This window comes from Ciona robusta, chromosome 1 (genome assembly GCF_009617815.1).
Source record: "Ciona robusta chromosome 1, ASM961781v2".
NCBI classification, from domain to species: Eukaryota; Metazoa; Chordata; class Ascidiacea; order Phlebobranchia; family Cionidae; genus Ciona; species Ciona robusta.
The window spans coordinates 4,763,055-4,790,781 of record NC_143235.1 but is presented as its reverse complement, the minus strand read 5'-3'; the positions used below and the strand labels follow the sequence as shown (position 1 = coordinate 4,790,781).

Here is a 27,727-nt window from a genome sequence, read left to right as displayed (position 1 = left end):
ATATTATAAAAAATGGCGATATAATTTCAGTATATTATGAAATATGGGCAATATATTTTCAGTATACAGTCAACCCTGCTTAATCGACCCATGTTTAATCGGACCGCTTTTCGCTGGTTCCGAATCTAAATACATTTTTACGTACAATCTTCCCCGGTTAAACGAACCATTTTCCATCTACTATTTAGAGAGAAAAAGCGAGTGTTTCTTTGTCTACGATCGGGAGCAGACGCGTGCACTATTTAGAGAGAAAGGGCGATGCAGGGGCCTTATTATGACGAACTTTGTTCACCCCGCATAATCGGACCACCCGCTTAATAGGACCAGTTTGGCTTGGTTCCGATGTGGTCCAATTAAGCGAGTTGACTGTATTATGAAATATAGGCAATATAATTTTAATTTTTTTGCACTAATTGCCAGTTTAAAATTATTATTAAAATGTGTTTACAAACCTAGATTAGAAGCAAATATGTAGTATGGTAAAAATAGCATGTGCTAAAAGTCATTATGGAAAAGTTGTATAGTAGGGTGGGGTAAGATGGACATTATTTCTTTCTATTTTCTCATCTCATGCAGTAGTAAACAGAAAACATTTACAGAATTATAAAATAAACTTAGACAGCGACTTTAAAAAGAAATTGTTAATTGTAAAAAATACAACCAGGAAATAATAATAATAACTTTCTATGTTCCTTCGATTACGCTTGTGAAGATTTTAAAATATTATAAATGAAAAGACAGGATATAGCGACAAAACAACAGTTGTTAAAACACACTTACAGGTAAAAACATATTTACATTTAATTGGAAGAAAATAAGCGTGGTCGCTACACCTAGCAGACAAACAAACGATTTATGTTAATTATTATCAAGGTAAACCTTAATATAAACAAGTATGGTTTTAAGTGCCAACTGTATCCCATTTTACCCCACAGTACTATAGCTGCCCTTTGCGCGAATTAAATCAAAAAATTAAGTGTAATATAGTAAATATACAATTTCACAAACCTTGAGTCCAGTATTTGATATATTCGTTTCTAACACTTGCTCAGATTCTATGGTAAACACCATTAGTGGTTCGTCAGAATTCAAAAATCTCTGGTTACCCTAAAAGTTATTTTAGTTAAAAATAAAGACTTTATTATGTAAAAGCATCAGTTAACTGGTTCCTAAACTTTACCTGCTGTTTTTTTTAATACAATATTCGATACCACCCAAATTTAGAAAGCTCCAAAATGTGATATACGTATATTTATACGACTTTAAAATAAATATAAGATGGTTAACTAACTGTGCAAATTTATTACGCCAACTAACTAGGTCATATTTTAGCATGAAAAGTGCTATTCCAATATATATGCCTTTACCAGGATACTAAAAATTTAAAATCGTAAATACATCAAATTTTTCTATATTTTAAAGTCTTTTTTAAACTTTTTACATTAAAACTCAAAATAAAACACTTCGATTGTATACATTATATTTACTTAAGCAAAAAAAAATAATAAAAAAATCCTATATTTACTTGAGATTTCTGTTGTAATCGTGCACGAACTTTCCAAGGTTCATATTTTGCTTCTAAAGTTCCCGGATTTTTTTCAACTGGTTCAACTAAAGGCTCCCAAACGGACAAGTTATCGTTAAAATAAGCGGCCACCATCGTCAAGGTACAATCACCCGACATTTCACCCGCACTCCAATCTTCAACTGTGGCTGTGGAAATAGAATTTTGTTATGGTGTTGTTTACTTTTGCTACTTTTTGGACATAAATTTACACCTTGTGCCAGCTTACGAGGTACCATGTATGTTACATTGTGGCTAATCATTTTTCTGGGGGGGGTATTTTTTCTTTTGTTTTATGTACGGCTGATAATTTGGACAACCCATTAGTGACCCCTGGGTTGGAGCAATTGCCATTAAGTGTCTAACCCAAAGACACATGCTCTCACAATGGTAGCAGCGATGAACCTTAAACCCATAACCTCTAGGTTACAGGCAGGCACGCTAACCACTTTGTCACAGCGCCAAAAAAATGCGTTAAAACAAAGTAACAAACCAACCATTTAATGATAACTGCAGCAATAGCAGAGGTATTGTGTGTTGTCCACATCCAACCTCCAACTGAACCTGAATTCGACGAATAGATAAATTCCCTGTTTCACGTATGACGTTGCGTGTTGCAACAGTTGGTGGATCTGTAGAAGAAAATAAATTAGCAAAACAACAGTTGTTAAAACACGCTTACAGGTAAAAACATATTAACATTTTATTGTAAGAAAATAAGTGTGGTCGCTAAACATAGCGGACAAACAAGCCATTTATGTTTAATTATATCAAGTTAAACTTCTAATAGAAACAAAAGTGTGTGTAAAAGGTAAGCCGAAAAAACTATAAAGATACTTCAGTGGGCAAACAGATAAACAATTTCTGATTAATCAAGGTATTGGTAATTAAGAAAGCACCCTGTAAAGATTACAGAACAGAAAATAGTTTATCCTAAACAAAACAAAAAAAATTACCCTAAACAAAACAAAAAAATAATAATACATTTAATTTATAATGATAATTATAAACTTACCAACAGATGTTGATTTTACTTCAGACATCACTTTAGAATTCAAATCTTGGATCTTAAAAATAAGGAAAAAGGTATATATATGTTATACCATGGAAAAAACAATAATAATAATAAATACAAAGTTATGTAAGTGGGGACTTGTAAGCAGGCACCACGTATAAAAAACAAATGAACTTTTGTTTGCACTAAATTTTTCTGTTAACTACAACATTTCTGTTAAATAAATTTTAAAATAGTGATTTTTAAACAAAATTCCAATTTATAAAATATCAAAAATATGCTGTTTTAATGTTACATAGTTAATTTGCAATATATAATTTTGTGTACTGTAGCTTTAACAGTGCGATAATCGGTAATTACCACATAAATAATAATAATAAAGTTTTTTTTGTGTTTCATATTAATTTGCATGTTTGTTATTATTTTGCAAAGAGAAAAAAGACCCAAGGAAAATGGTATATGACAAGATTTTTAAACGTTATACCTTCATAGAAGAAAAATTGAAGGCTGGCCTTCCAGCTGTGGTGTTTTTTGTACTTCCATTACCTCCTTGTTCAGTGATTGGATACAACTGAGCAAGTATATCATTGAATGTAGTCACCACCGATGGTGATATTTTTAACTGGATGTCATTTATTGACAGGTGAAAATCCTTCAAGAAAAATTAGAAAAAAGATTTATAGTATATTTAACTTTAATATACTGTTGGTTGACCAGCACCGTGGCTCAGTGGTTTAGGCGCCCGCATTGTAACCAGAGGGTACCCGGTTCAATGCTTGACGGCGATATCAATACTTATCGATGTATAAGTCCTTGGGCAAGACACGAGCATTTCTCCAAACCAGCGGTCACTAATGGGTTGTTCAAATTATAAGCCATATCAAAGCAAAAATCATACACAAAGTTGAAGAGTGTGGTAACTTGTAAGCATGTGAGGATAAAAATTGGTGAGAAAACTGCGATGCGGTGTCGCAAAGTTGGGCACTGGTCGCACAAAGGACTTAAATGGGCTTTCCGGGTGTTAGGGTAATGGGCCAAATCTGGCTTAAATCCCAGGTCCTTGACAAGAACCTCACCCACAAAGAAAAGAATGGAAACTGTGGGTTCAAACCTGTACTGTTTCTGTCATCAATCCATGTGCACTTATATTGCAGGGTGATAATATTTCTTTAAAACGAGATTTTCCGAGTTGTTTTTGTTTCACGAAAGTCTCATATAAACATCGAACCATGGTTAAGTCACGAACATTTGCGTCAATCTGAAAATTAAACAAAAAAATATTAGACTAAGATATTTGCACTGCGAAACATCGGTTACAGCGCTGGAATTGTGACCACTTAACTCAACCTAACCCAGTGGTCATTTATGGGTTCTCCAAATTGGCATTCAATAAAAAACAACCACTTTTTAATACTTATATATACTCATATGTAGGATTGAGGTGTATGAACTCAATTGTGCTTTTTCTTAATTAAATTTTCATTCAGTTGCATTACACTGTTTATTAACAAAAAAATGTTTTTTTAGATCAGTTACCAGTTGTGTTTTTCCACTTTCATCATATTTTAATGTTGAATTTAAAGCAAGAATGAACGCCTCAGATTGTGTTGAATGAAAATCTCTTATGATCAAGATTTCCAAATCGTTCATTTTAACCGTCATTTTTGATGAAGACCTGAGAAAATGTAATAAGTGTATTTTAGGTTTTGTTTTTTGTAGTAATTTTTAGGAAAAATAGTAATTTTTTTAATAATGTTTATTAAAAATTAAAAATGCAGATTTTATTAAAAGTTGTACCATTTTTTTCTCACATTTTTAGAGACTTACTTATTGGAAAGATTTGGCACATGACGGACAATACGTTGGTTTTATTTCAAATCTATTGTTTCTATTTTAGAAAAACAGGTCTTAAAAATTGTCTGGTAGATGCAGCAATGAAATTTTTATTTTGATAAAAAAGTTTTCTCTTATTTTGTTAAAAAAGTTATACCATAGTTTTTACTTGTGAGGTGTTTAAACTAGTATTTAAATAAAAGGGAAGTAAAGCGACATGTTACTTACACACTCTTCTGTGAATCGGAACTTTCAGAATTTTGGGGCAATTTTTTCAGATCTGTTTCACTGCTGGTCTGTAAAGCTGGAAAGTACACATATTATAAATGTTTATTGAGATATCAGATAAAACAGTAAGAAATTAATTTTATGTTGGAAATTAAATTAAAAAAACATAACTTTTTTATTTAAATTAACACCCACAAGGCTAATACAAATCAATGGCATTTATTTTCCCTTGCAAGTCATTGTAAAGGCGATTGGTATACCTTGTGTGTTATATTTCATGAACATCTATATATCTTGTTAAGTGTCTTGCCTAAAGACCCCTACACCACCACAATGGTAGCAGCAAGGTGCAACGAACCTGGGATGTCATTCTTGACTACCATCTGGTTGCTGCCTAAACTCAATTTTTGCTTTTTAATTGCCTGACTAAAATTTAGTCGGTTTATTTTGACTGACTTACTTTTGTAATAAGTAATGCACAGAAATTTAGTTAACCGAAAAACACCAAATAAATTTTAGGCAGTTGACTAAAAATCCTGGTAACCAATAGTAACTGCAAACCATTAACTTTGGTTGGTAGCCAAGAATACCACATCTGCTATCCTTGAATACAACCTCTGGGTCTAACTACTAATTCCCAGAATCAAACATGCTCATTTTATACAAAGTTTTAACATTTCCATTGTAGAAAAGATACCTTGACTTGTAGAGCTCTGCTTCTCAGAAACCACATTGAAACCATCCATAAAAAAACTAGCAAGTTTCAGATAAAACTCAACGCTGATAATTAAACTCAAGTTTGAAACTTCAATTTCACCGTCGGCATTATCAACACGTTGGTTGTACTTCATGTTGATTAACACAGATCCTTGACAACAAAATAAAAAAACAATTTTAAATATTGTAGTTCGTAGCTTTTATATAGTAGTGTGGGGAAAAATGGAACGGGGTTTCATCTATTTTCTCGTCAAACTTGGTAGTAAACAAAAAACATTCAAAGAATTATTAAACCACATCATCACGACCACCATAGGTCATTATTGATTGTTTGAAACATCAAGATACTTGGATAGTATGTGCTAAAGGTGTGGCGCCTTACACCACCCCACTATATAAGACTTTTACATTTTTAAAAGATGCGTGTGTATTAAAATAGTCAACTTCACCAAAACATGCAACCTTTGGTTAAGAATATTGGTGTATATAATGAAACTTGTACTTTGGTGAAATATAAGTTAAACATTAAACATTATAAATAAAATTTACAAATATGGGAATTATAAGTATAAAACGTGGCTTGAGTGCAAAATTTAAAAAAAAATTAAACTACTAAAGAATAATATTTATAATTAATACATCTCAGTACTCACTAATATGACAAGGATCTGGTGCTACGAAAATGTAACAAACAAAAATCAAGTGCAACCAATTGTTGTATAAGAGATATATATTTCACCTAAATGGCATTTTCAGTCTTTTATTTAAATAGAATTTTTGTCTGTTACATTTTCGTGGCACCAGATCCTTACTATATTTCACTAAACAAGAATCATTCAACTATGTAAGTATCAGATCAGGGTTAGAGTTACAGAATTTTTTACAAGTCACTCACCATTGTCTACGGTTTGTTTCCTTTTTATCAAATGTGTGACGACTCCAGTGTGATGCTCTCTGTTGTCCACCAGCAATAAATCCTCCAAAGATAAAGTGAGGACTCTTGATAAATCACTTGCATCCCTCATACTTCCAACTATGTTCACGAACGAAAGTTTGGATAAATCTTCTTCACGTTTTTCATCAACAAACAGTTTCAGTTCCATGTTTTCCAAACGGAAAGAAACCTTCAAAGTTGTGAACAAAATATGTTTAATCTCCAGGTAGGGAAAGTTGGAACACCTTTTCATTACATTTTATCGTCCCATTTGCTAGTAAACAATGAATATTCAAAGAATTATAAAACCGTATCCTCACGACTCCTATAGACCGTTGTTAATATTTTTAAATATTGATCAAGATTTTTAACCTTAACAGTAAAACAGTCAGACTAATTACAAAGTATTCAAGTGTTTAGCGTAAATTTTAAAGCACGTTTACAACATAAGATTCTTACATGTAATAAATCCCTATCTTCTTGGGGTGATTCTTGTAAAGGTAATGATTGTTCGGATACAATTGTTGTTTTTGAATCTGAAAGTTATATATTGTTTAAATTATTACAACTTTGTCTAAATTTTGGTGATTAATAATAATAATAGAAAAAAGAAGTGATTACTTTTAAATATAAATTAGCAAAAAAGAAATTCGAAGGAAATCGAATATTAACATAAAAAACAAAATTTTATTTATGTTTTCGAAAAGCAACAAAACAACAATCTTGCCAAGCAACAAAACAACAATCATTAAAATCACACTACAATTAAAAAAAAACAACTGAAGAATAAGTTTAACTACAGAAGTGTGTCGTCTGAACACAAAACTGAATTTTAAAAAATCTGAATTCGATTCTGATTTTTTTAAAAATCACGCTATAATAAAAAATTACTGAAGAATTAATTTACTTACAAAAGTGTAGCAACTAAACGTGAAATTAAATTTAAAAAAAACCTGAATTTGATTCTGATTTCTCCTCCATTGCATCTGTGGTTCCTTCTTGAAAGTTTAGTTCCAATGCTTGTAAGATGAACTTTAAGTTTTGTTGACTTATAGCAACTGACAACTTATGTAACACGGCATTAACAGAAACATCTGGTATCCCATGAAACCATGCAGATGATAGATTACGAATGACCTGGTCAAAATATTGGTCATTATAATTAAATTAATGAATTTTAGAAACTGGTTTCTTGTCTTCTAGGTGCTAATTTTTCAATTAACTAATTTCCAATCACTAAAAAAATGGATAAAACTAGTGTTTTCCCATTTTTTTTAATAGCGCCCCCTAAACAACAAATAACAGCATATCAAAATCCCCCTTGACAAAAAACGTAAAATCAAGTAACTTTTCATCCATTACTATAAGTCCAACTATAATAAAAGGCATGAAGTTGGTGCAAAGACATCAACATCTTGCGCCCGGGTGAGACTTAATTTTAATAGATGGCCTTATGCAATTTCCCCACTCAAACCACCGAAGTAAAACGGGCATACATTCGGCAAAACAAACTTTTTAGTCCAATATTTCCATTTTTCGACTAAAAAAATACATTTTTCTTATTGATTTGCATATTTTAATACAACTACACTGGTTAACTCCCAGTCCCCCCCGTTTATAGCCAGGACCCCCTTTATGACCGTAGAGGCCCCCAGGGGACCCTTACTAGGGGCCCTTACTTTGGGGCCCACTGATTTGAAACAATTTAGCATTTAACTTTGCAAAAATTCGGCACCAAAAATTAAAATTGGGCAACAATTTTAGCAAAAAAAATGTTAAACCTCAATTTCCAGATCTGTTGGTTGTAAAATATTCTCTTCACGAACGACAACTTTATCTTCATTTACATCGCGATACAAAACTTGAACATCATGAAGTGAAAGTTTCAACTCATCAACAACGCGACTACCAATGTCAAGCACACTGGTTTGGGAGAACTGGTTGACTGCCTGTAAAAAAAAACTTGCTTTGTCATTTTTGTTTATATTGTAACACAAAATAGCAAGCAAAATTTTTTGTGCTAATTTCGAAATATTTTATAAAACATTTTACATTAGAACTGTTATTGGCGCTATAAATAACTTTTTTTGGTAAATTCGTATAGTTAAATTAACTAAAATGAACTCCTCACTACAAAGAAACATTCTTTTTTACACAAAACTACAACTAAACAGAGTGGGGAAAGATAAGACAACTTTTGGTTATATTTTCTCGCCCCATTTGTTAGTAAATAAAGAACTCTTAGGAACATAAAAAAACATGTCTTTAAGATTCCATAGACCGTCGTTGATTGTTTAAAACACGATCAGGATATTTGGATATCATGTGCTAAAGGTGTCCCATCTTTTCTACTCTTCTAAAATATGTCCTAAATGTGTCCCGTCTTTCCCCACCCTACTATATATAACTTGTGAAACATCTTTACCTTCAACACACCCAGGTCAATCACCAAAACTTCCAAAGATTGTGAATGTTTTGGAACAATAATAGTTGGTGCCGATAGTTTCATGTCAATCAAAATAAGAGGGTTGGTAAGCATCAGTTCTTGTGCTTTTGCAACAGCTATCTCCTAAAATTTAGAAGCATACAATATATATAAAAACTTTATAAAGTTTAATGAAAAATAAGGTTCAAAAATGGCTGACTACATATTGGAAATTGAACATTTGGCAAGTAAAATATAGATGAATCTCCTAAGCACTATATTGGTATTAAACTATGGGATGGGGAAAAACAATGAACTACAGTATTCCAAGTTACCCATATAGGACAATTTGGATTTACCAAGTTATTATTTTTGTTTGGGGTTCCGCGTCACACTTATGTAAATACGATGCTTTGAAAATGTAACAGACAAAAAAAGTCTAACCAATTGTTGTATTAGAGATATATATTTCGCCTAAATGGCATCGTCAGCCTCTTATTCGAATTGATTCTATTATTTATATCTCTTCGTAGCACCAGATCTTTACCACATTTTACTAAACTAGAATCGTTCAACTATATAAGCATCAGACCAGGGTTCGATTCGGAGAATTTATTACAAGTTACATTTATGTAGCTGAATAGTTGTATAGTGATATATATGTTTTATCCTTTACATTATCAATAGTGGTTGTAACACCTTTATTTAGTTGCTGTTCAAAAATCCGATCTACATTTTTTTAATTAAACTGATTTTAAAGTTAGGCAATGGAATTCATATAAAACACAGGAAAAGTGTGTTTAAAAATTAAACCCATAGTTAAGAAACTAATTGGAAACAAACAGAAAACTTTACTTCACAGAAAAAAAATCACACATTCTATTCTATGTGGGTGAGGCCACACATTCTATTCTATGTGGGTAGGATGTAGGCTAGTACTGGCTCATTACCCCAGAGAAATCTCACATATAATACTCATACCACTGAACTTAAATTGCACATTTTTTTCAAACTATCTTGAACCCACATTAGCACAATAGTTGTTACCTGTGCAGCAGATCCAGCTTCAAGGATTTCTTTACCTTGTGACAAACTGTTTCCATATTTTTGCAACTTTTCAACAAACTTGTTTAAAAACACAACCTTCACACATCCAAGCTGTATAAGATAATAGCAGTAAATACAAATTAAAATATTGATTTTTAAATTTATTAAACTTTGTTTTTTTTTAAATAATAATGTTTTCTGATTAATATTATTTTAATTTATAAACGTTTTCTTAATATATTATTTGTAACATCTTTTGAGCAAAATTTTGAATAATACCAGTTATGATGATGAATATGAATAAACAGAGGGTTGGTATATGAATGAATAAATGTAACTTAGTTATCCTTGCATGACAGGGCAATGACAGGCAGTATAATGTGGGCGTTCTGTTTGACACGCCTCATGCTCTTTAACAGGTTAGCCAAAACAAATTAATTTTGGGAGATCTTTTTTTGTACTGCACAATACAAAATTTGTACTACGTGAGGTTCGAATCCGTTTGTATTCAAATTAAATTACAAGATTCGGTATCCTGTTTAATGGAGTCATCATTTGGAATTAGCTTCGAATAAAGTATTGAAGGATATTATAAAATATCTAATTATTAAGTAATGTGCACCCCTAAGTACGAAACAGATCAACCACCTGTGGTTCAATATAAAATAAATAAACAACTATATTCTGTTCTATGTGGGTGAGGTCCCGTAGCGTGGCATGCCATGGGTCCTGGGATTTAGGCCAGGATTGGCTCATTACCCCAACACCTGGGGTGCTACTGCATGGTCCTCATAAGTTTAAGGGGGCCGCCGCTTTCCCAAAGGTAGACGACGAGGGTTTTAATGGTAATGGTTGGGATATATAACTAAATAAATACTTTACAAAAAACTGTATTACATGATTAAATCTCAAAATGTTAAGTCCAGAGCGTTTTGAATAAATGACGAAATGGCCAAATGGGATACAGTTACATTCTTCTATTTAAACTCTGATTAATTTCTGGGCCAAAGTTAATTTTTCATTTTGCATTCACTTATGCTGGGCAAACCCTAACAAAAGCTAATCTATTAAAAAATAAACAAGCACCTTTAACTTCAGACTTCCATCCACAGCGTGTGGTTTGTTCACATCCGAATCAACCCCAGTATTTGGATTGTTGTAATTCACGAATTCCAACAGAATAACTTCGTCACCATCTGACTGAACGACATCAGGATACAAAGTCTTGATGTCTGTGTCAGTAACTTTCAATTTATGAAGCTCAGCATTCAGTTTAATCCATTGTTTTGTGATTGATACACTTGATTTGATGCCTTCGATCTAATAATATATAAATAATATATTAGTGGCTCATCTGGTATAAAAACGTAGTGTATTTCCAACGTTTCGTCTGCCATACGGCAAGACTTCATCAGGGAATGAAAAGGCGAAATTGTTGTTTTACTGTTACTATCTGTCTTCGCTTTTTTACCGTTACTACCCGTCTTTTAGGGTTTGTAAACCCTCTCGTTCTTTATTATCGTGACCGAAGAGAAGGAATAAATAACATTTAATTATCAAAAGTAGTTTGTGTATGTATTGTTTAAACAACTGTTGTTTTCTGTTACTTTTGCTACCAGGCATAGTATAAATAATATATTAGTGGCTCATCTGGTATAAAAAACGTAGTGTATTTCAAACGTTTCGTCTGTCATACGGCGACACTTCATCAGGGAATGAAACCTGTTGCACTTTATTTTTTTATACCAGATGAGCTACTAATATATTGTTTATACTATGCCTGGTAGCAGAAGTAACAGAATATCTGTTGATATATATTGATATATTGTAAGTTTTTTTTTGTTGGGAAGCCTAATCGCGGTAGTGTTTTTTACTTTATAACTAACTATCCTTGTAAGATAACCGGATAATTGTAGCAGGCACGCTTTACTGCTATGTTAAAATGATACATGCAATCGTGCTTCAGTATTTGCATGAAATAATATACAGATGAGATGCCTAATGAAAAAGAAATTATTTAAAAACTTTGGACAGGCATCTATTAAAGTGTATTAGTGAAATAATCAGCTTACAACTTTGAAAATTCATATGATATTATACTTTATTTGTGAAAGTATTTAATAATAATGGTAAACATTTATTTTAGTACTTTTTCTGTACCAATGTTTTGACAAAAGATAATCACAATGTGGCTTGCAGAAACAGTTTTTCTATATTTAAAAAACTTATTACAAAACAAAAAAATACTTAATTTCAAAATGTAAAATCAAATCAAACCTCAACAATGCTAATTTCTTCTTTCTCATCCACAAGGTTGACGCGAACAGCATCTATTCTTGCCGTTAACTTTAAATCTACAACCTTTGAATCGGAATCCTTTACATTAAATGGGATAATGGAGACATCAGATTTTGTTGCAAGGTCACTTTTTTCTACAAAAAAAGATAACATAAAATAGAGATTCACAAAATTTGATGTGGACCTGCAATTTTAATAAAAAGTATAAAAAAATACGTAACTTTAAACACATAAAACGAAATCATTGAATTTGGAATAGATATAACTATATATCTGGGTAATTATTCTAAAAAAAAGAACTTAAAATTATACTTAATATACCTTAGAGGACACACTACCAAATGCCTGCTGCTGTTTCTTGCCAAAATAATATGGACGGTTACCTACAAAAAATGTTTAAAAATTACCTGATGTTTCATGTGCTGCTACAGTTGGTTCAATAACTTTAGCTGCCTGTGATTCTAATAAGTGAGTAAGCGATGAAACAAAGCTTTGAAGTTTCAATACAGCCTGTACATGAGCTGTTATACATAGGGATCCAAACCTAAAATAACAAAGTTTTAGATTAACACAAAAAAAATGATGACACTAAAGACAAAATAAAAGTATTTCTTTAAAAAGTAACATTCGATTGAATGAATGTAACTTGCTTTATCTTGGCATACCTGGAAACGACAGTTGTATCACAAGGTCAGCTTACCAGTTACCATGTATGTTACTTTGTAGGTAATTGTTTTTGGGAGATTTTTTTATATTGTATAAATGCTAATTTAGACAACCCATTAGTGACCACTAGGTAGAAGCAATTGCCGTTAAGTGACGAGCCTTGAACCCATTACCTTTGTATATAAAAAATGTGTAGATATGAGAACAAGTAACTGTTATAAGTAAGAAGTATCAAAATAAGTAAAATTATCAAAATTGGTATGAGAACTATGTATGAAACAATAATGGGCAAGCAAGTAGAAAACGTTTGTCAACTACTGTTCTGCAAAAACTAAAAAAACGAGAAAGTTGAAACCACTACCTTACAAACACTAGTTGCTTTGTGCGATTGTAAAGTTGAACAAAGTCAGGAGATTTTGGATTCACTTGAATAATTTCTCCGTGGAATAACGTGTCAGAATCTGAACTCACCTCAGAGTTCATCAATACAAGTGGAGTGTTGTCGGCTGTTTGGAACTAAATTTATAAATAAATCAGTTCATTTTATATCGAATGAAAATCATTGATAAAAGATTCAACAATCAAGTTTTTTAAACTAGTAGATAATACACTGGACCCATGGCACAGTTACAGCGATTGCGTAATTTAGAAATAAATTTTCAAAAATGGAGTTTATTAGATTTAACATAATATTAAACTTATAAAAATATGTAGATAAATAAAAAATAAAAATATCATATATTAAACATAAATAAAAAATAAAAATATCATATATTAAACATGATGATCACTAATAATCAATTAGTTTAAAATTTCTGTCAAGAAATTAGTTAAATAAGTGAAATTACTAGTCCTAGTTGACAAAAGTCACTTATACTTTTATTCTAGAAACTGCAACACAAATGACAAATTATGACGGAAAAATTGACAAATTATGACGGAAAAATTGACAAATTATGACGGAAAATTGGCCCTAACTAATATAAAATGTTGAATAATAAAATACCTGGGGTTGAACAACATCGAATGTTTCCAATGAAAGTTTCATATTTGTATCCCAAGTTCGAACACTAATATGGACGGATAAGACGTTCATATTCAAAGATATCAACTCTACAATGTTGGTAACATAATATTCTTCATCAAGGCAGATGCTAATCTGTTTTAGGAAAAGAAAAATCTGTTTTAAGAAAAAAATATTTTTAAGCTATTTTAAGAAAAATAAAATCTGTTTTACGAAAAAGAAACTCACTTTAAATTATAACAAAGTTGCCTTATATGCACCACATTTCGATTACATACACGTTTTAGTTACCCACAAAAGAATAAATCCCACATGTATAAAGTACAAAAAATTATTACTGATTTATTTTATAAAAAAACAAGTATGTAAATAAAGATAATTGGTTTAATTTGTAGTAATGCATTAGAAATATCCGTTAATTATGTTAATTTGTTACTATCCATCATTAGCATAAATGAGTTACAACTGCAGTCATATTCATTCCACAATTACTTTAAACATGTATGAGAATAAATGAAATTTATTTCGTCTTTTCGGTCACGATAACTAAAAAACGTAAGAGTTTATAAAAGCGAAAAGACGGGTAGTAACGGTAAAACAACAGTTGTTAAAACACGGTTAATGATAAAAAAAAGAAACAATGTTTTGGTTAAAAGGCGTGACCGTTACACCCTACAGACGATACATGTAAATTAAGTAAACAGCATTTAATTAAATATATTAAAGTTCTAATTGGAAAAATGTGTGTAAGGCTATAACTTGTAAAAAAAGTTAATGTTACCTGGCTAATGGTAAAATCCAACTGTAGATTGGTAACTTGATTTTTCTGAACATTTTGTTTCACCAGTTTTGCTTTCTTGCTTTTCTTGGATTTCTTTTTGGGTTCATCCTCTTCTTCACATCTGTGAGGACAATAATTTGATTATTGCTTGCATGTTATATTGGTGCAAAGGTGCAGAAAATACTAAGTTACATAAGTTTGTATATTTTTTTCGGGGGTAGGAGTTGAATAACGCATAACACCTGTGGCATAACTTTTGACATTTTCGCAACTTTTCAACAAACTTGAAACTTTAAAACGCTTTCTAATTAATATTATTTGTAACATCTTTTAGGCTTATATACGCAAAACACCTGTGGTATAACTTCTGAAGTAACTATGGTTTAGGTTGATAAGCAGGTAATTAAACTTATTGACTCTTGTTCAAATATAAATAAAACATTAGGCGTATAGTGTATGGGTTTTCAGATATGCCGAAAGGAAATAGAAAAAGCCATAAATATTACATCCTGGATCTATATTGGTGCCAACAGTTCCAAAAACTCTGGTTTTGGTATCAATGCAGAAAAAATATAAGATTTCTGTGGAAAGTTCTTTTTCTCCTTGTTTGTACAATACATTAAATATGTTTTCGGAATTAACTGACCTAAACTTTGTTTTTTTAATTAGGCCTAAACGATATAGAGACAACAGGAAACGAAAACAACTTGTTGTCTTAAAGTTAAAAAAATGTTATCTTAAAAATTTGTCTTAAAAATGTTTTCTTATTATTTTTTTAGGACTTTAAAACTTTACATCCGTTCAGCAAAAAAACAGTCTTCACCAATATTTCAACATCAAAAATCATAAAAATTATCACATTTAAAAAATGAAGAATTACAATACACTACTTTCACAGAAAGAAAACACCTCTGAAATAAATAACTTATATGACAGAGAGAAAACTTACTCGGATTCAGCGCTGAAGAATTCCTCGTCAGATGATGAATCAACACCAGATTGTTGTAAAACAATCGATTCATCAAAATGTTTGCTGATAGTTTTCTCAACTAAGGTTACATCATCTGTATCTGTCATTGTAGCTGGCCAACTCTCAACTTCCTGAAAATAATTGTAACTTGTATTGTAAGTTTATAAATTTTGGCAATAAACACATTTTAAATAAGTTTTTTGCAGCAGTTATGTTGTATTTTTACAATGCCCAAGTCCGTTTATAATTGTAAAAAAGCACAAGGATAAAAACACTATGAAAAAAAAACAAAGAATAAAAATGTAATTGTCTTTTGCTTCCCCCCTTTCTATGATAGTACATACAATGGATTTCAAACACCTCAGGCCTTTTTTTAGTTAGATATATATATAAAAACCCACAGACAAGTTTCAAAGCAGTATTAAAAATACTTGCACACGGGGGTTTTATGACATACTAAATTAATCATAAGGGAAAAACAGTTTAAAATTTGAAACTTACAATTTCTTCAACATCTGATATTGGTTGTTCAGGCGGTAAAGGAATGCTTTCAACCAGTTGAATTATTTGCAGAAGTTTCAAATCCGATAATTTCAATGCAACCGATGGTAAAGATCCTGTTACTTTTATCCTACAATATTTCAAATGAATCAAATTATTTGAAATTCAGTCTAAAATATCATATAGGTTAAGTAAAAAAATATTTTTTTAAAAAAATGAATAAAAAACACAATTTATATAGTAGCGTGGGGAAAGACGGGACAATTTTTAGCACATATCATCCAAATATTCTGAACAATTAACAACGGTATATGGGAGTCGTGAGAATTCGGTTTTATAATTCTTTGATTACTCTTTGTTTTCTACCAAATGGGACAAGAAGTAAAATAAAAAGCTGTCCTATCTCCCTCCACCCTACTATATGCTTGTAATGTATTGAACTAGGAGCAGCAGAATGAATCTTACACTGGCAACGAGGAATCATTTTCGACCAAACATTTTTCAGCACAGAGAGAAATGTTGATAGGTTCAAGAATATGCAAATTAGACGACGTTGGTTCCTCTCCTTAAAAAATAAAACAAAAAATTCATATTTTAATTAAAATACTATCCAGTGTAAAAACTTTTTTTTTAAATTGTTAAATGATTTAACTAAAAATTGAATTAAGGGATAGTAAAGGAATAGTAAATTAAGGAGGAATAAATAGGGCGAATGTATTGTGATTTTTTGCAGACTTACAAATGTTGTTGTTTTATAGTTTTCAATTTATAATAGGGTGGGGAGAGATAGGACACGTTTTTATTCTACTTTTTCATCCCATTTGATAAAAAACAAAGAAAATTAAAGAATTATAAAACTGTATCGTCAAGACTGCATATTTGATATTTATGTGCATTTTGTGCTAGTCCCATCTTCCCCCACTCTACTATATAGTTTTTATTTAAATATTTATATTTTTTATCAGTGTGTTGATATCTTTGTTATTGTGGACAAACTATGTAAAAAGTTAAATAAAATTTGGCAGTTTTTGTTCTAACTTTCAGTAAAACAAACCTTTTCGAGATAACACAAGCTGAATATTCTTGACATTAATATTAAACGCGTCGTATATTCGTGATTGTATTTCAGCAACTCCCTGTAACATATATTATGACCAACATATAACAAAGTAAAAGGTAACTTAATGTAAAAGAGGACTTTTACTAAAAATAACATTTTTAATATGTTGGCGATAAAATATAACATACTGAAAATAATATTTTTACTATGTTGCTTATGTGAGCGCAAGACGGGAGCATCTAACATTAGCTGAGCTGTCAAGGGAAGATCTCCCATCCATTATCATTAAAACCCTTGTCGCCCAGCTTCGGTAAAGCGACAAGCTTTAAAAACTTGTAAGGTCCATGCAATAGCACCCAGGGTGCTGGGGTAATGGGCCAATCCTGGCCTAAATCTCAAGTCCCAGGGCGTGCGAGACCTCACTCACATAGAATAATGTGAAAATCCCTAAAACTCACTCTGTTATCCACACTTTTTTCATCAAAACAAGAATTGTTTACCACGATGAGTTCTCCAAGATCAAGCACCAATGCATGAGAGTTGCTAAAAATTTACCACAGATAAAAAGTCTGTCATTTTTTTATAAAAATTAACAATTTCACTCTGTCATTTTCTGTATAAAAAAGGCTGTTGTTTTCTGTAAAAATTAACATTTTGGGAAAAGATACTTTTCTCAAACCCAGTTGTGCCCTATGTTTTATCTAAATAGTCAGCAATATATGTAGGAATGCACATTACAGAATTTCGAATCCGTGAGATTCAAATCCTTTTGTATTAGATTTTACCATATTTGGTATTCTGTTTAATGACGTCATTACACATCATCTCATAACTACAATAACAATTTTTAAAACTTTATAATTTTGAAAAAAATATTTTTGTGTTTGTGAGACTTTCGAGAGTAAACGTTTCGCAACGTCTTTTCGTAGCCTGCTATACGTTTCGTGACGCGAAAACTACCCAATAGTACAATTTTTGATCATTTTACAGCTCACGATCCAACAAGGCTACTATAAAAGAGTCAATAAACTGACTTATGTGGGTGAAATTAATTTTTCCTATAAATATAAAAAGCTTCGAAATTCTAGATTCGAAATAAAGTATTCTAGTATATCCTAGAACATCTAATTATTCTGTAATGTGCATCCCTAAATATATGAAGAAAAAAAGGTTTCAAAAAATTAAGTTTAAAAATAGGTATAAAAAAATTTAAAACAATAATAATCCACAGTTTGTAACTACTGAGCCGGCGCAAGATTATTTGTTTAAAATGTATCTAAAAATAATGTTTACTATACCTTTGCACAGTTCCATCTTTGGGTAAAACGAAACGTGAAGATGAGAAATGAACATTGATTTGAGTTATTTGTTTGTTCTTTATAATGTGTTTTAATCCTGTTGTTGTTTGGTTTTTCACATCATTATACGTAGAAGCAGCTACAGTACGTAATCTATAAAATATCAAGTATTTGAATGTTTGTAGTTTGCTCAGCTTCTTTACGCAAACTTTTGTTTTTATTAGAAGTTTAACTTATTTAAAGAAAATGGCTCATTCTTCTGCTAAGTGTAGCGACCATGCTTATTTTCTTTTATATAAATAAGTTTTTAACTGTAAGCGTGTTTTAACAACTGTTGTTTTGTCGCTATATCCTGTCTTTTGGTTTAATATATTTCCCAATCTCTGCTATCGTAATGAAAGGGATAAATAAAGTTTTTATTATTTTTATTCAATCTATTAGAATACTAACAGCCTAATGTATTATCATATTATGTGGTGTGGTTCACAACATTTTAACCCACATAACAATTATTGCATTAAAATATCTTGAACTACAAATTATATTAAAGTAAGGGCTATGTCATGTTGATAATATGATTGTTTGAGCCGCATAAAGATACAATACTTCAACTATTGCAAACAATAACACTATAATATAAAGTAAACATGTCGGATATTTCATACTGCCCGATTCTTGACAACTATATTTAGTAATAAATGGTGTAGTAATAGTATACCCAATGTGTGACATTTTACTCAACTATACAATACTGGTGTTTAACAGACTCCTAAACTATATAAAACCTAATGGTAATTAAAACAAATCTTTCCACTATAATATTCATGGTTACCTTTGTAGTCGAGTATTTTCAGGTGGTTTAAAAAACGTGGTGAGGTTGTTCACTGTAACCTGTATTATTAGAAATGGAAAATGAAATAAACTCTAAAAGTAATGTATGTAATTGAGTTAACACAAAAAAAGGTGTCGGTAGTTATTTCGTCCCAACTTATGAGTTACCAAGTATGTTACTTTGTGGGTAATACTACTGAATCATTGAAATAACACTGTTACTGATAAAGATGTTTTTGCATTCATGTTAAATAATTAGGTTTTTTAAAAGAGGTTGTATTAACATTAAAGCAATAAATCAAGAGGCTGGTTCAGAATAAATCTTTCCATACGTACCGCATCATACACCATCGTTACTGGCTTCGAATCAGCTACAAGCCTCTGATCACATGTCTCGTCTAACGGGTTGGTTTCAAAATCAAAGTGGAATAACGACTGTTTTGTCCTAAGATTATAAAAATATTAAAAATTAAAATTATCTGTAATTTTTTAATAAATCTGTAGTTTTGGAGATATTGAAAAAATGAAACTTCAACAAACGTATAAAACTGTCTAAGGGAGTGCTTCATAACAAACTTAATAATTATATCAATATTTACAAGGGGAATCCAGATTTGTTTTTAGAAAACTGTACAGTTTTTTTTTACTTTCTAAGCTAAATAAACAAAAAATATTAACCGTTGTTGCATTTTAGTTTTGGTGTGACGGATTTTTGAATTTCATTAGTAAGTGAAATAGGTTTCAGGGGTATTAATTTAGTTAAACATAAAAACAAAATAAAACAATTAAAAAGAACCAAACAAATCTATAATTAATAAAACTTACGTGGAATCTACGTCATGAGCAACTATAGTTGGAGTCTGGTTATTTTGAGGAACACCATACATGGCTAAAGACTCAAGATCACCAGTCAAACTGAAGTGAAACAGAAAATATCACAAAATGTAAATTCTCTTTTTTTTGTTAATAAATTTTTTTTTTTTTTGTTAATGAAATATTAAAATATGTAATAACAAATGTAAACCACACTTTTGTTACCAGACATGGCTAACCAATTTTTTGTACCGGACATAGCTTTTTTATCTTGACATTATTGTCAAATTAAAACCGCTATTTGACCTGGTTTTCTTGTTAATATATTATTAAAATGTGTAATAACAAATCTAAATTCCTAATAACAATTCCCCATTTTTTACCGGACAGCTTTTGCAGATGGACGTTGTTTGACGACTAAATTTATTCCATAGAAACACAGTTGCAAAATATCTTCAGCACAAACTTTTTTGTTGCATAGCTCCAAAGAAACCTGAAGCATAAAATAAACTTTAATTAAAAAAAAGTGTAATAATGCAAATAACGAATAGATGGAAATTAACGCCAAAACAACTTTAGCATGGTACCTTCCTTGTTTGAATAATACAATTATAGTAAAATGAGAGAAGATGGATGTTTTTTGTGTACTACTGAAGGTGTCCCACTTTCCCCACCCTACTATAGTATTGGGCGGGGGGAGATGGGACACCTTTTGCACATAATACTCAAATACCCTGATCGTGTTTTAAACAATTAACAATGGTCTATTAGAGTCTTGACCCGTGAGGACACGGTTTTATAATTCTTTGAATGTTCTTTTTTCACTACCAAATGGGATAGATAAACGGAATCAAAAGGTGTCCAATCTTTTCCCACCCTACTATATTAATTATTTAATATATACTGGAAAAAATAGCTAGTCGGCAAAACATAAACTTAATTTAAAAACACAATACCTAAACGCAGTCAATAGAGTGAGGTGCATTCTAGTAAAAATTTATATTACTTCGGTAAGAAAAAAACGGAAAGTTCGAAAACGAAAAAAATATCTTTATACTGACAAATATGTCTTCATAGAAAAATAAATACAACAAATAAACATTTCAAAAAATAAACCCTTTGCATACCTTTTTAAGACTGACCGTCAAATGTGTTTTAACATAAGACTTTGGTAAATCACTATCATCAAGTAATTCACCTTCAATGTAACCGATAGATTGATAAAGTTCTTTCTTTTCTGAAGCAGTCATAACACTGTCCAGGCCTAAGATTTTATATTAAATGTTAAATATTTTAACATGGTAAATATTTAAAACAAAAACGCTACCATGACACAGCGGTTACAACGTCAGCTATAGAAAAAAACAAAAGCAATAACCCGGAGAGTCACATATGTGGACATGTGGTAATTGATGAGAAGACAAATAAAAAAATACTGAAGGACTAAGTTTTTAAAAAAATTTAAAAAAAAAAAACAAATTTAAAAAAAACACTCTTAAAAACATTTTTAAAAAATTTCAACTTAATTAAAAAAATTTATTAAAATGTTTTTGTTCGTTAAATTTGTTATTCTAAACTTGTTTTGCATTATTAAACAAGTGCATCAAAATAATAAAAATATATATATAACATGCATCTATTCCTAAATTTATTTGTCCACATTATATTTGAACTCAAACCTTCTGGTTCTTTTGGTTTTTCAGGTTTGGAACTTTTACTTGAAAACCATCCACTAAACCAACTAGATGATGATTGTTTATTATGTTGCAGAAGATATTCGGCATTCAATATCTCACTACCTTCACGAACAAGCTGGAAATTGACAACTTTAATATATTTCACGATAAAAAAAAAAACTATAAATAAAACAATAAAACGCATTCACTTTTTATGTTTATTCTAGTTTATCTTTTCAATTATTTTAAAACTGCCAATTCAAAGCAAATTTAAAGTTGCTAAACAAAATGCAGCTTTTTAAAGCTGGCAGTTAAAAGAACTAACATTTGACAAATTAGAAAAGTTAAAAGTAACATTAAAGGAATTTGGCGTGAAATAGCATGTTTTGAATTGCCGGTTTTAAAATGATTGAAACAGAATAAACAAAACAAATGAGTTTTATTGTTTTATTTAAAGTTTTTTTATCGTGACATTAATACTAAATCCAAACCTCTATTTCAGCTTGTTTTCTTGTCAGTGTAATATTAAAAATATCAAGTGCATCTTCTGCTTTAAGAAGTTGATCAAGAAGACCCTGCGTTATAATAATGTGATTATTTTTTTTTTAAGAAACATTGAACAACTCAATTACAAAGGAAAGTAAAGGCGATTTTTTTTCACAATCTTTATATTCTAAAGAATATAGGCATTGCAAATTTTTTGGAAGAATGGTTTTCATAATCTTCAATTGTACAGTAAGGTTTAGGAACCACGCTTATTTTCTTCCAAATAAATGTAAATATTTTTTTATTTGTAAGTGTGTATTAACAAATGTTGTTTTGTCGCAATATCCTGTCTTTTTGTTTAAAATATTTCCAAATATTCGCTACCATAATCAAAGAGACAAATAAAGTGATTATTATTATTTCTTAAATATTTGTTTCTGTATATGGAGTGTCCTATATGCAGTTCATTATTGAAAAATATTAAATATCATAAAACCAATGAATGACCTAATAAAACAGTGATAAAAGTTGACTTTACCTGGTTGGGAGTTTTTTCTTCCAGTTTTTGTTTGTATAGAGCTTTGTATTGATGAACATTATCGCGATGCTTCTTGATGTTCACCCAACTTAACTTTCGTGAGTTCGCAACAATCGTGCCAACAACGCTACGGTAAGCGTATATCCACCTGTTTATTATATAGTGGTTTAACAACGGAATTAGGTGAATTATTTTAAAGTTTAAAGTCTGCTGCCGTGGCACAGTTGGTTAGCACGCCTGCCTGTAACCCAGAGGTAATGGGTCCGAGGCTAATCGCTGCTACCATTGTGGGCGTATGTGACCTTGGGCAAGACCATTAACTTAAAAGTTCTCTGATGTGCCTTGCCCAAGGACCTGATTCATATACATTTGAATGTGTCATAAACCAAAATGAACACAATTATTATTTTATTTTAAAATATGATAAAACAATAAAAATAAACATTTAATCAATATTTGTTTGCCATTTTCTTGCTTTTATCTGGACAGAATTTTGACAGTAATTTAATAGAGGGCCAAAAAGAACCCTTCAACTATTTAAAAACAACAGAGAAAAACTCAAAATATTTATGTAGAAATGCTTGGATAGATGGATTTTGAAAAAATATTCAAGTAACTTGCCATTTAGCTGGAGTTAATGGAGCATTGGGCTTGTATTTTCGGAATCTGGCATTAATCGACATTCTGTCTATGTTGTCTGTTGCCACCACAATTCCATGATACTGTTGGTGGGAAAGTTGGAAGCCAACTTCCTCAATTACAAGTGTGATGAAAATCTTTGGTTGCAAATTAACATTGGCTTTGGGATCCAATTTTAATCGAGCTTTCAGTTGAATAGGCTTTAAAACTGAAAATATATATATTATAAAGTTATATTTTATAAAAACTTTACAAAAAATATTTATTTATAAAAATAATTATATATATGTATATATATTAAAGTTTCTCTTTAAAACACATTTTTAAAAAATGATTATTATGTATATATATAGTAGGGTGGGGGGAGATGGGACACCTTTAGCACATGTTATCCAAATATATTGATTGTGTTTTAAACAATTACTAACGGTCAATGGGAGTTGTTGGCATATAGTTTTAATAATTCTTGAATGTTCTTTGTTTACTACTAAACGGGGCGAGAAAATAGAGTTAAAAGGTGTCCCGTCTTCCCCCACCCTACTGCAATAAAGTTTTATTTTTATAAAAACATTAAAACATTTATAATAACATAACTATATATCATAAAGTTAATCGTTCTAGCTTTCTGCTTCATTGATAACAAAATGTATTACAAAGACTTCAACAAAAACAATAGGACTTAAAATTTTAATAACTACCTTATGTTTGAATGAAAGAAAATATGAATGTAACTTGCTTTATTATTGCGTGGCCGGCAAACGACAGTCGGCAAACGACAGTCGTTAAACACGGGTGTTCTGTTTCATACACCTCATGCCAGCTTACAAGTTACCATGTATGTTACTTTGTGGGTAAATTTAACCACAAAAATATTTTATTAATAACGAATTCCACTAATAATCAAAACATATTGTTGTATTCGGACACAGCGGTAAAAAAATTTATGTCTTCTTCAAAGTTTAAGAAGTGTTAAAGTGGTTTTGTAAACAAATTATTTAACTATATTTAAATATCTTTTCACCATAATTAGGATAGGATAATGTTAAGAGCGATGCGATTCTCATTAATGCATCGCACAGCGTGATTTATTTTGCCATGTCATTGTAATGGGTGGATTATTTAGATTTTACTGCACGACTGAACTTATAATATCCACTATTTCAAACATAATGGCAATTCAGCTGATAAAAATTCGAATAAATATGGTAATTTTTTTAATGTGTTTCATATAAGTACAAAAAAGTCTGCTACAACTAATTAATTTTTAATTTTAATTTATTTAATTAAACACTTGACAGTTTCTATTAAATTTAACACTTGACAACAACAGCATTAAGTTACCGGATGCGCTGTCATGAGGTAACATATCCTATGATTCCTATCCATATGTTACAACAAACTGTACTTGCACTCTTATGTTCAAATTCTGTACACCAGTTATTCACATACATGAAAAAAAACTATTTAAGTTGAACTAAACTTTCTGTTAAAAAAAATTAAGTTGAAAAGTAAAAACTATTTAAGTACTTAAGTTGAAATTGATTACAATACAAACTTTGACCAACTGTTGGGTAAAAAAACTTAAATATACTTCTATGAAAAAAATTAAAAATGGAATTCATAAGTTATTGCAATAAGGCAAAAAATCATAAAAAATAAATCTTACTGTATGTATATTCTGTAGATAAATCTTTATCTCCAAAACTTTGTTTAAATAAAGACAATTGTTCAGATGGTGGAAAATCTAAAATGAAAAAGTATAACAGTTATCACTAAACTTATGTCCTAACATTTACCATGTTAAAGTTACATGCAAATGCAAGTGCTTTTGTTTAGCTTTTATTTAAAATTTTTTCGAAGAATTATTTGAATAAATATACATACATAGGCTACTAAAGGGGAAAACTTAAGTACCTTACTATACAGGAATAATGGAATATGCAAACATAATAATAAATTACAAATATTTATATATACAATTTCTGAAAAACACAGTTATAATCAAAACATTGAGTTTTAATTCAAAAAAAAAATATTTTAAGTGAAAAGACAGGATATAGAGACAAAACATTCTTATGTGGGTTAAAATGTTGTGAACCACTGTCCTACAATATCATAATACATTAGGCTGCTAGAATTCTAATAGAATAGAATAATAATAATAAAAACTTTATTTTTCCCTTCCATTACAATAGCAAGGTTTTGGAAATACTTTAAACTAAAAGACAGGATATAGTGACAAAACAACAGTTGTTAGAACACGCTCACAGTTAAAAACAGTTTACAAGTAATTGGAAGAAAATAAGTGTGGTTGATACACGCAGCAGACAAACGAGCCATTTATGTTTTATAATTATCAAGTTAGTCTTCTAATAGAAACAAAAGTGTGCGTAAAGACACAACCTGACAATGAAAGAGTCGGCTTTGAATGTAACTTACTTAACAACAGTCATTATAACACTGGTGTTCATACACCTCGTGCCAGCTTACAAGTTACCATGTATGTTACTTTGTGGGTGATTATTTTTTGGGGATTTTTTCATTTTTTTATGTATTTAAAGAGAATTGACCCAAAGATTGGGTGATGACAAACAATCTTTACCTTTATAATAATCTTTAGGTGATGCATTCCAATACAAAGATAAACCTTGAAGATCAACAAGTTTATAAATATTTTCAACCGGGGCATCGAGCAGAGTTGGAATCCAGTTTTCATCTGTTGTCTATTATTTAAACTAATGTTTAATAAACAAGGCTATATAAGAAAACCTATGCACATTTCGGTAATTTTTTTTAGGTTTTTTATAATTTTTAGGTATTACATTTTGCAATAGCATTTGTATGTACTTTGTGCAAAAAAAAAGCACATCCAACAACATAAACTAGTTTAACAATTATTGTTTTTTAAAACAAATTGCTTAAGGGTAATTGAAGTAATTTCAAGGGTATGGAAAAAGCAACTACTGCCTTATTTAATCAATACATTGCATAAATAATACATAAACTAGGTTTGGAAAAATAGGAACATTAGATTAGGAAACATTTTTTTAAACAAACACTGAACACAATTTACTTAGCTATATGCGGAGAATAATTTTTAATAAATAACAAAAAAAGAATTTGGAAAAAGAGGATCAATTAACAGTGAAAGTAGCAATATAATATATGTTGGTTCAAAATAACATTATTGTACTCATTTAAAAATCATTTACTTTTAAATAAATACCTTTGTTGCTTTTTAACTAACTTTAAGGAATAAATTATGTTACTTTAAAATAACATTATTGTACTTATTTCAAATGATTTACTTTTGACTAATTGTCAATCAGAGCAGCGGCATAATATAATGCTTTGATTTAAAGCTTGTTCCCAAATAACTCTATGCACATTTAAGCCATTAATAGTAATTTAAACATTCGTATACTATTTTTACCATAGTCATAAGAAGTAGTAGTAAAGGTGAATTCAGATTTCAAAAAGTCCAGTGAAAGGCTAGTTTAACAAGATAAAGGGAAACTGTGAAACAAGTGCAGACATGCTATTAATTTTTTAGCTTTAGTTTATAAGTTAACCATTAGTTTGTGTTTGCTTTAGTTTAGTATTAATAAATCATTTACACAAATCAGCTATGCATTCAATACAAACCTTATACATTGATATTTGAATTAGGAAACTAAAATTCATTTATTTTGTTATTGGTCATTTTTTTGCTGACATTTTTAAGATAAGATGTTGTTGTAAAAAAAAAGTGATCCGAGTTAGTTTTTCAATACAGTGACACTACCTGTAACATTACTAGTGCATTTCTGTTTTAGAACCACAAAAATATGGGACATCGAAAGTTGTGTGGTACACCAATATGATAATAGTTTGGTTATTACTTATTATCAACATTAAATTGTTTATTATTTGAATAAAATAGTAGGGTGGGAAAGATGGGACACCTTTTTAATCTATTTTTTCATCCAATTTGATATTAAGCAAATAACATTCAAGAACTTATAAAACCGTAACCTCTAACTGAAATAGACCGTTGTTGGTTGTTTAAAACACGATCAGGATATTTGGATATTATGTGCTAAAGGTGTCCCATCTTCCCCTACCCTACTATTAGCTCATGCATTGTTAATTTGTTATATACCAAATTACCAATCAATTAAAAATATGGTAGCAGAAGCATGTACATAATTACCATTGGAACGTTAAATTTAATATTAATAAATGAATATTAATACATTAGATCAAACCAGTCACCTCAAAATGTAGATTCTTTAGTTTAACTCCTGCAGCAAATGGATGCTGTGTATTGGTGCTCTGTGTTCAAAATAAAAATAATTTTAAATCAAGTAAGTATATATTTAAACAGTTTTACAAACATAAAAT

The 27,727-nt window shown here is 30.3% G+C and overlaps 1 protein-coding gene across 2 annotated transcripts in view; it reads right to left on the bottom strand.

The window, feature by feature from the left end:
• Window positions 1-27,727, bottom strand: part of LOC149741686 (intermembrane lipid transfer protein VPS13A-like) — a 54,200-nt gene that overhangs the window by 22,454 nt on the left and 4,019 nt on the right. For both annotated transcript variants that reach the window (XM_089891347.1, XM_089891338.1), the window contains exons 7-45: window positions 27,599-27,658; window positions 25,947-26,067; window positions 25,011-25,088; window positions 23,327-23,552; window positions 22,706-22,853; window positions 22,173-22,256; window positions 21,685-21,817; window positions 21,133-21,269; window positions 20,389-20,498; window positions 20,018-20,107; window positions 19,529-19,637; window positions 19,194-19,252; window positions 18,362-18,514; window positions 17,522-17,606; window positions 17,058-17,139; window positions 16,469-16,568; window positions 16,004-16,133; window positions 15,482-15,633; window positions 14,533-14,653; window positions 13,734-13,886; window positions 13,089-13,243; window positions 12,469-12,605; window positions 12,041-12,195; window positions 10,850-11,083; window positions 9,764-9,874; window positions 8,717-8,860; window positions 8,073-8,240; window positions 7,245-7,428; window positions 6,751-6,827; window positions 6,253-6,481; window positions 5,338-5,508; window positions 4,641-4,716; window positions 4,116-4,254; window positions 3,691-3,837; window positions 3,064-3,231; window positions 2,580-2,631; window positions 2,062-2,196; window positions 1,526-1,713; window positions 1,009-1,107 (exon numbers count right to left, since the gene is read on the bottom strand). In XM_089891347.1, coding sequence (XP_089747473.1) covers window positions 1,009-1,107; window positions 1,526-1,713; window positions 2,062-2,196; window positions 2,580-2,631; window positions 3,064-3,231; window positions 3,691-3,837; window positions 4,116-4,254; window positions 4,641-4,716; window positions 5,338-5,508; window positions 6,253-6,481; window positions 6,751-6,827; window positions 7,245-7,428; window positions 8,073-8,240; window positions 8,717-8,860; window positions 9,764-9,874; window positions 10,850-11,083; window positions 12,041-12,195; window positions 12,469-12,605; window positions 13,089-13,243; window positions 13,734-13,886; window positions 14,533-14,653; window positions 15,482-15,633; window positions 16,004-16,133; window positions 16,469-16,568; window positions 17,058-17,139; window positions 17,522-17,606; window positions 18,362-18,514; window positions 19,194-19,252; window positions 19,529-19,637; window positions 20,018-20,107; window positions 20,389-20,498; window positions 21,133-21,269; window positions 21,685-21,817; window positions 22,173-22,256; window positions 22,706-22,853; window positions 23,327-23,552; window positions 25,011-25,088; window positions 25,947-26,067; window positions 27,599-27,658 — 5,100 coding nt within the window. The remainder of the gene's footprint in view (window positions 1-1,008; window positions 1,108-1,525; window positions 1,714-2,061; window positions 2,197-2,579; window positions 2,632-3,063; window positions 3,232-3,690; window positions 3,838-4,115; window positions 4,255-4,640; window positions 4,717-5,337; window positions 5,509-6,252; window positions 6,482-6,750; window positions 6,828-7,244; window positions 7,429-8,072; window positions 8,241-8,716; window positions 8,861-9,763; window positions 9,875-10,849; window positions 11,084-12,040; window positions 12,196-12,468; window positions 12,606-13,088; window positions 13,244-13,733; window positions 13,887-14,532; window positions 14,654-15,481; window positions 15,634-16,003; window positions 16,134-16,468; window positions 16,569-17,057; window positions 17,140-17,521; window positions 17,607-18,361; window positions 18,515-19,193; window positions 19,253-19,528; window positions 19,638-20,017; window positions 20,108-20,388; window positions 20,499-21,132; window positions 21,270-21,684; window positions 21,818-22,172; window positions 22,257-22,705; window positions 22,854-23,326; window positions 23,553-25,010; window positions 25,089-25,946; window positions 26,068-27,598; window positions 27,659-27,727) is intronic.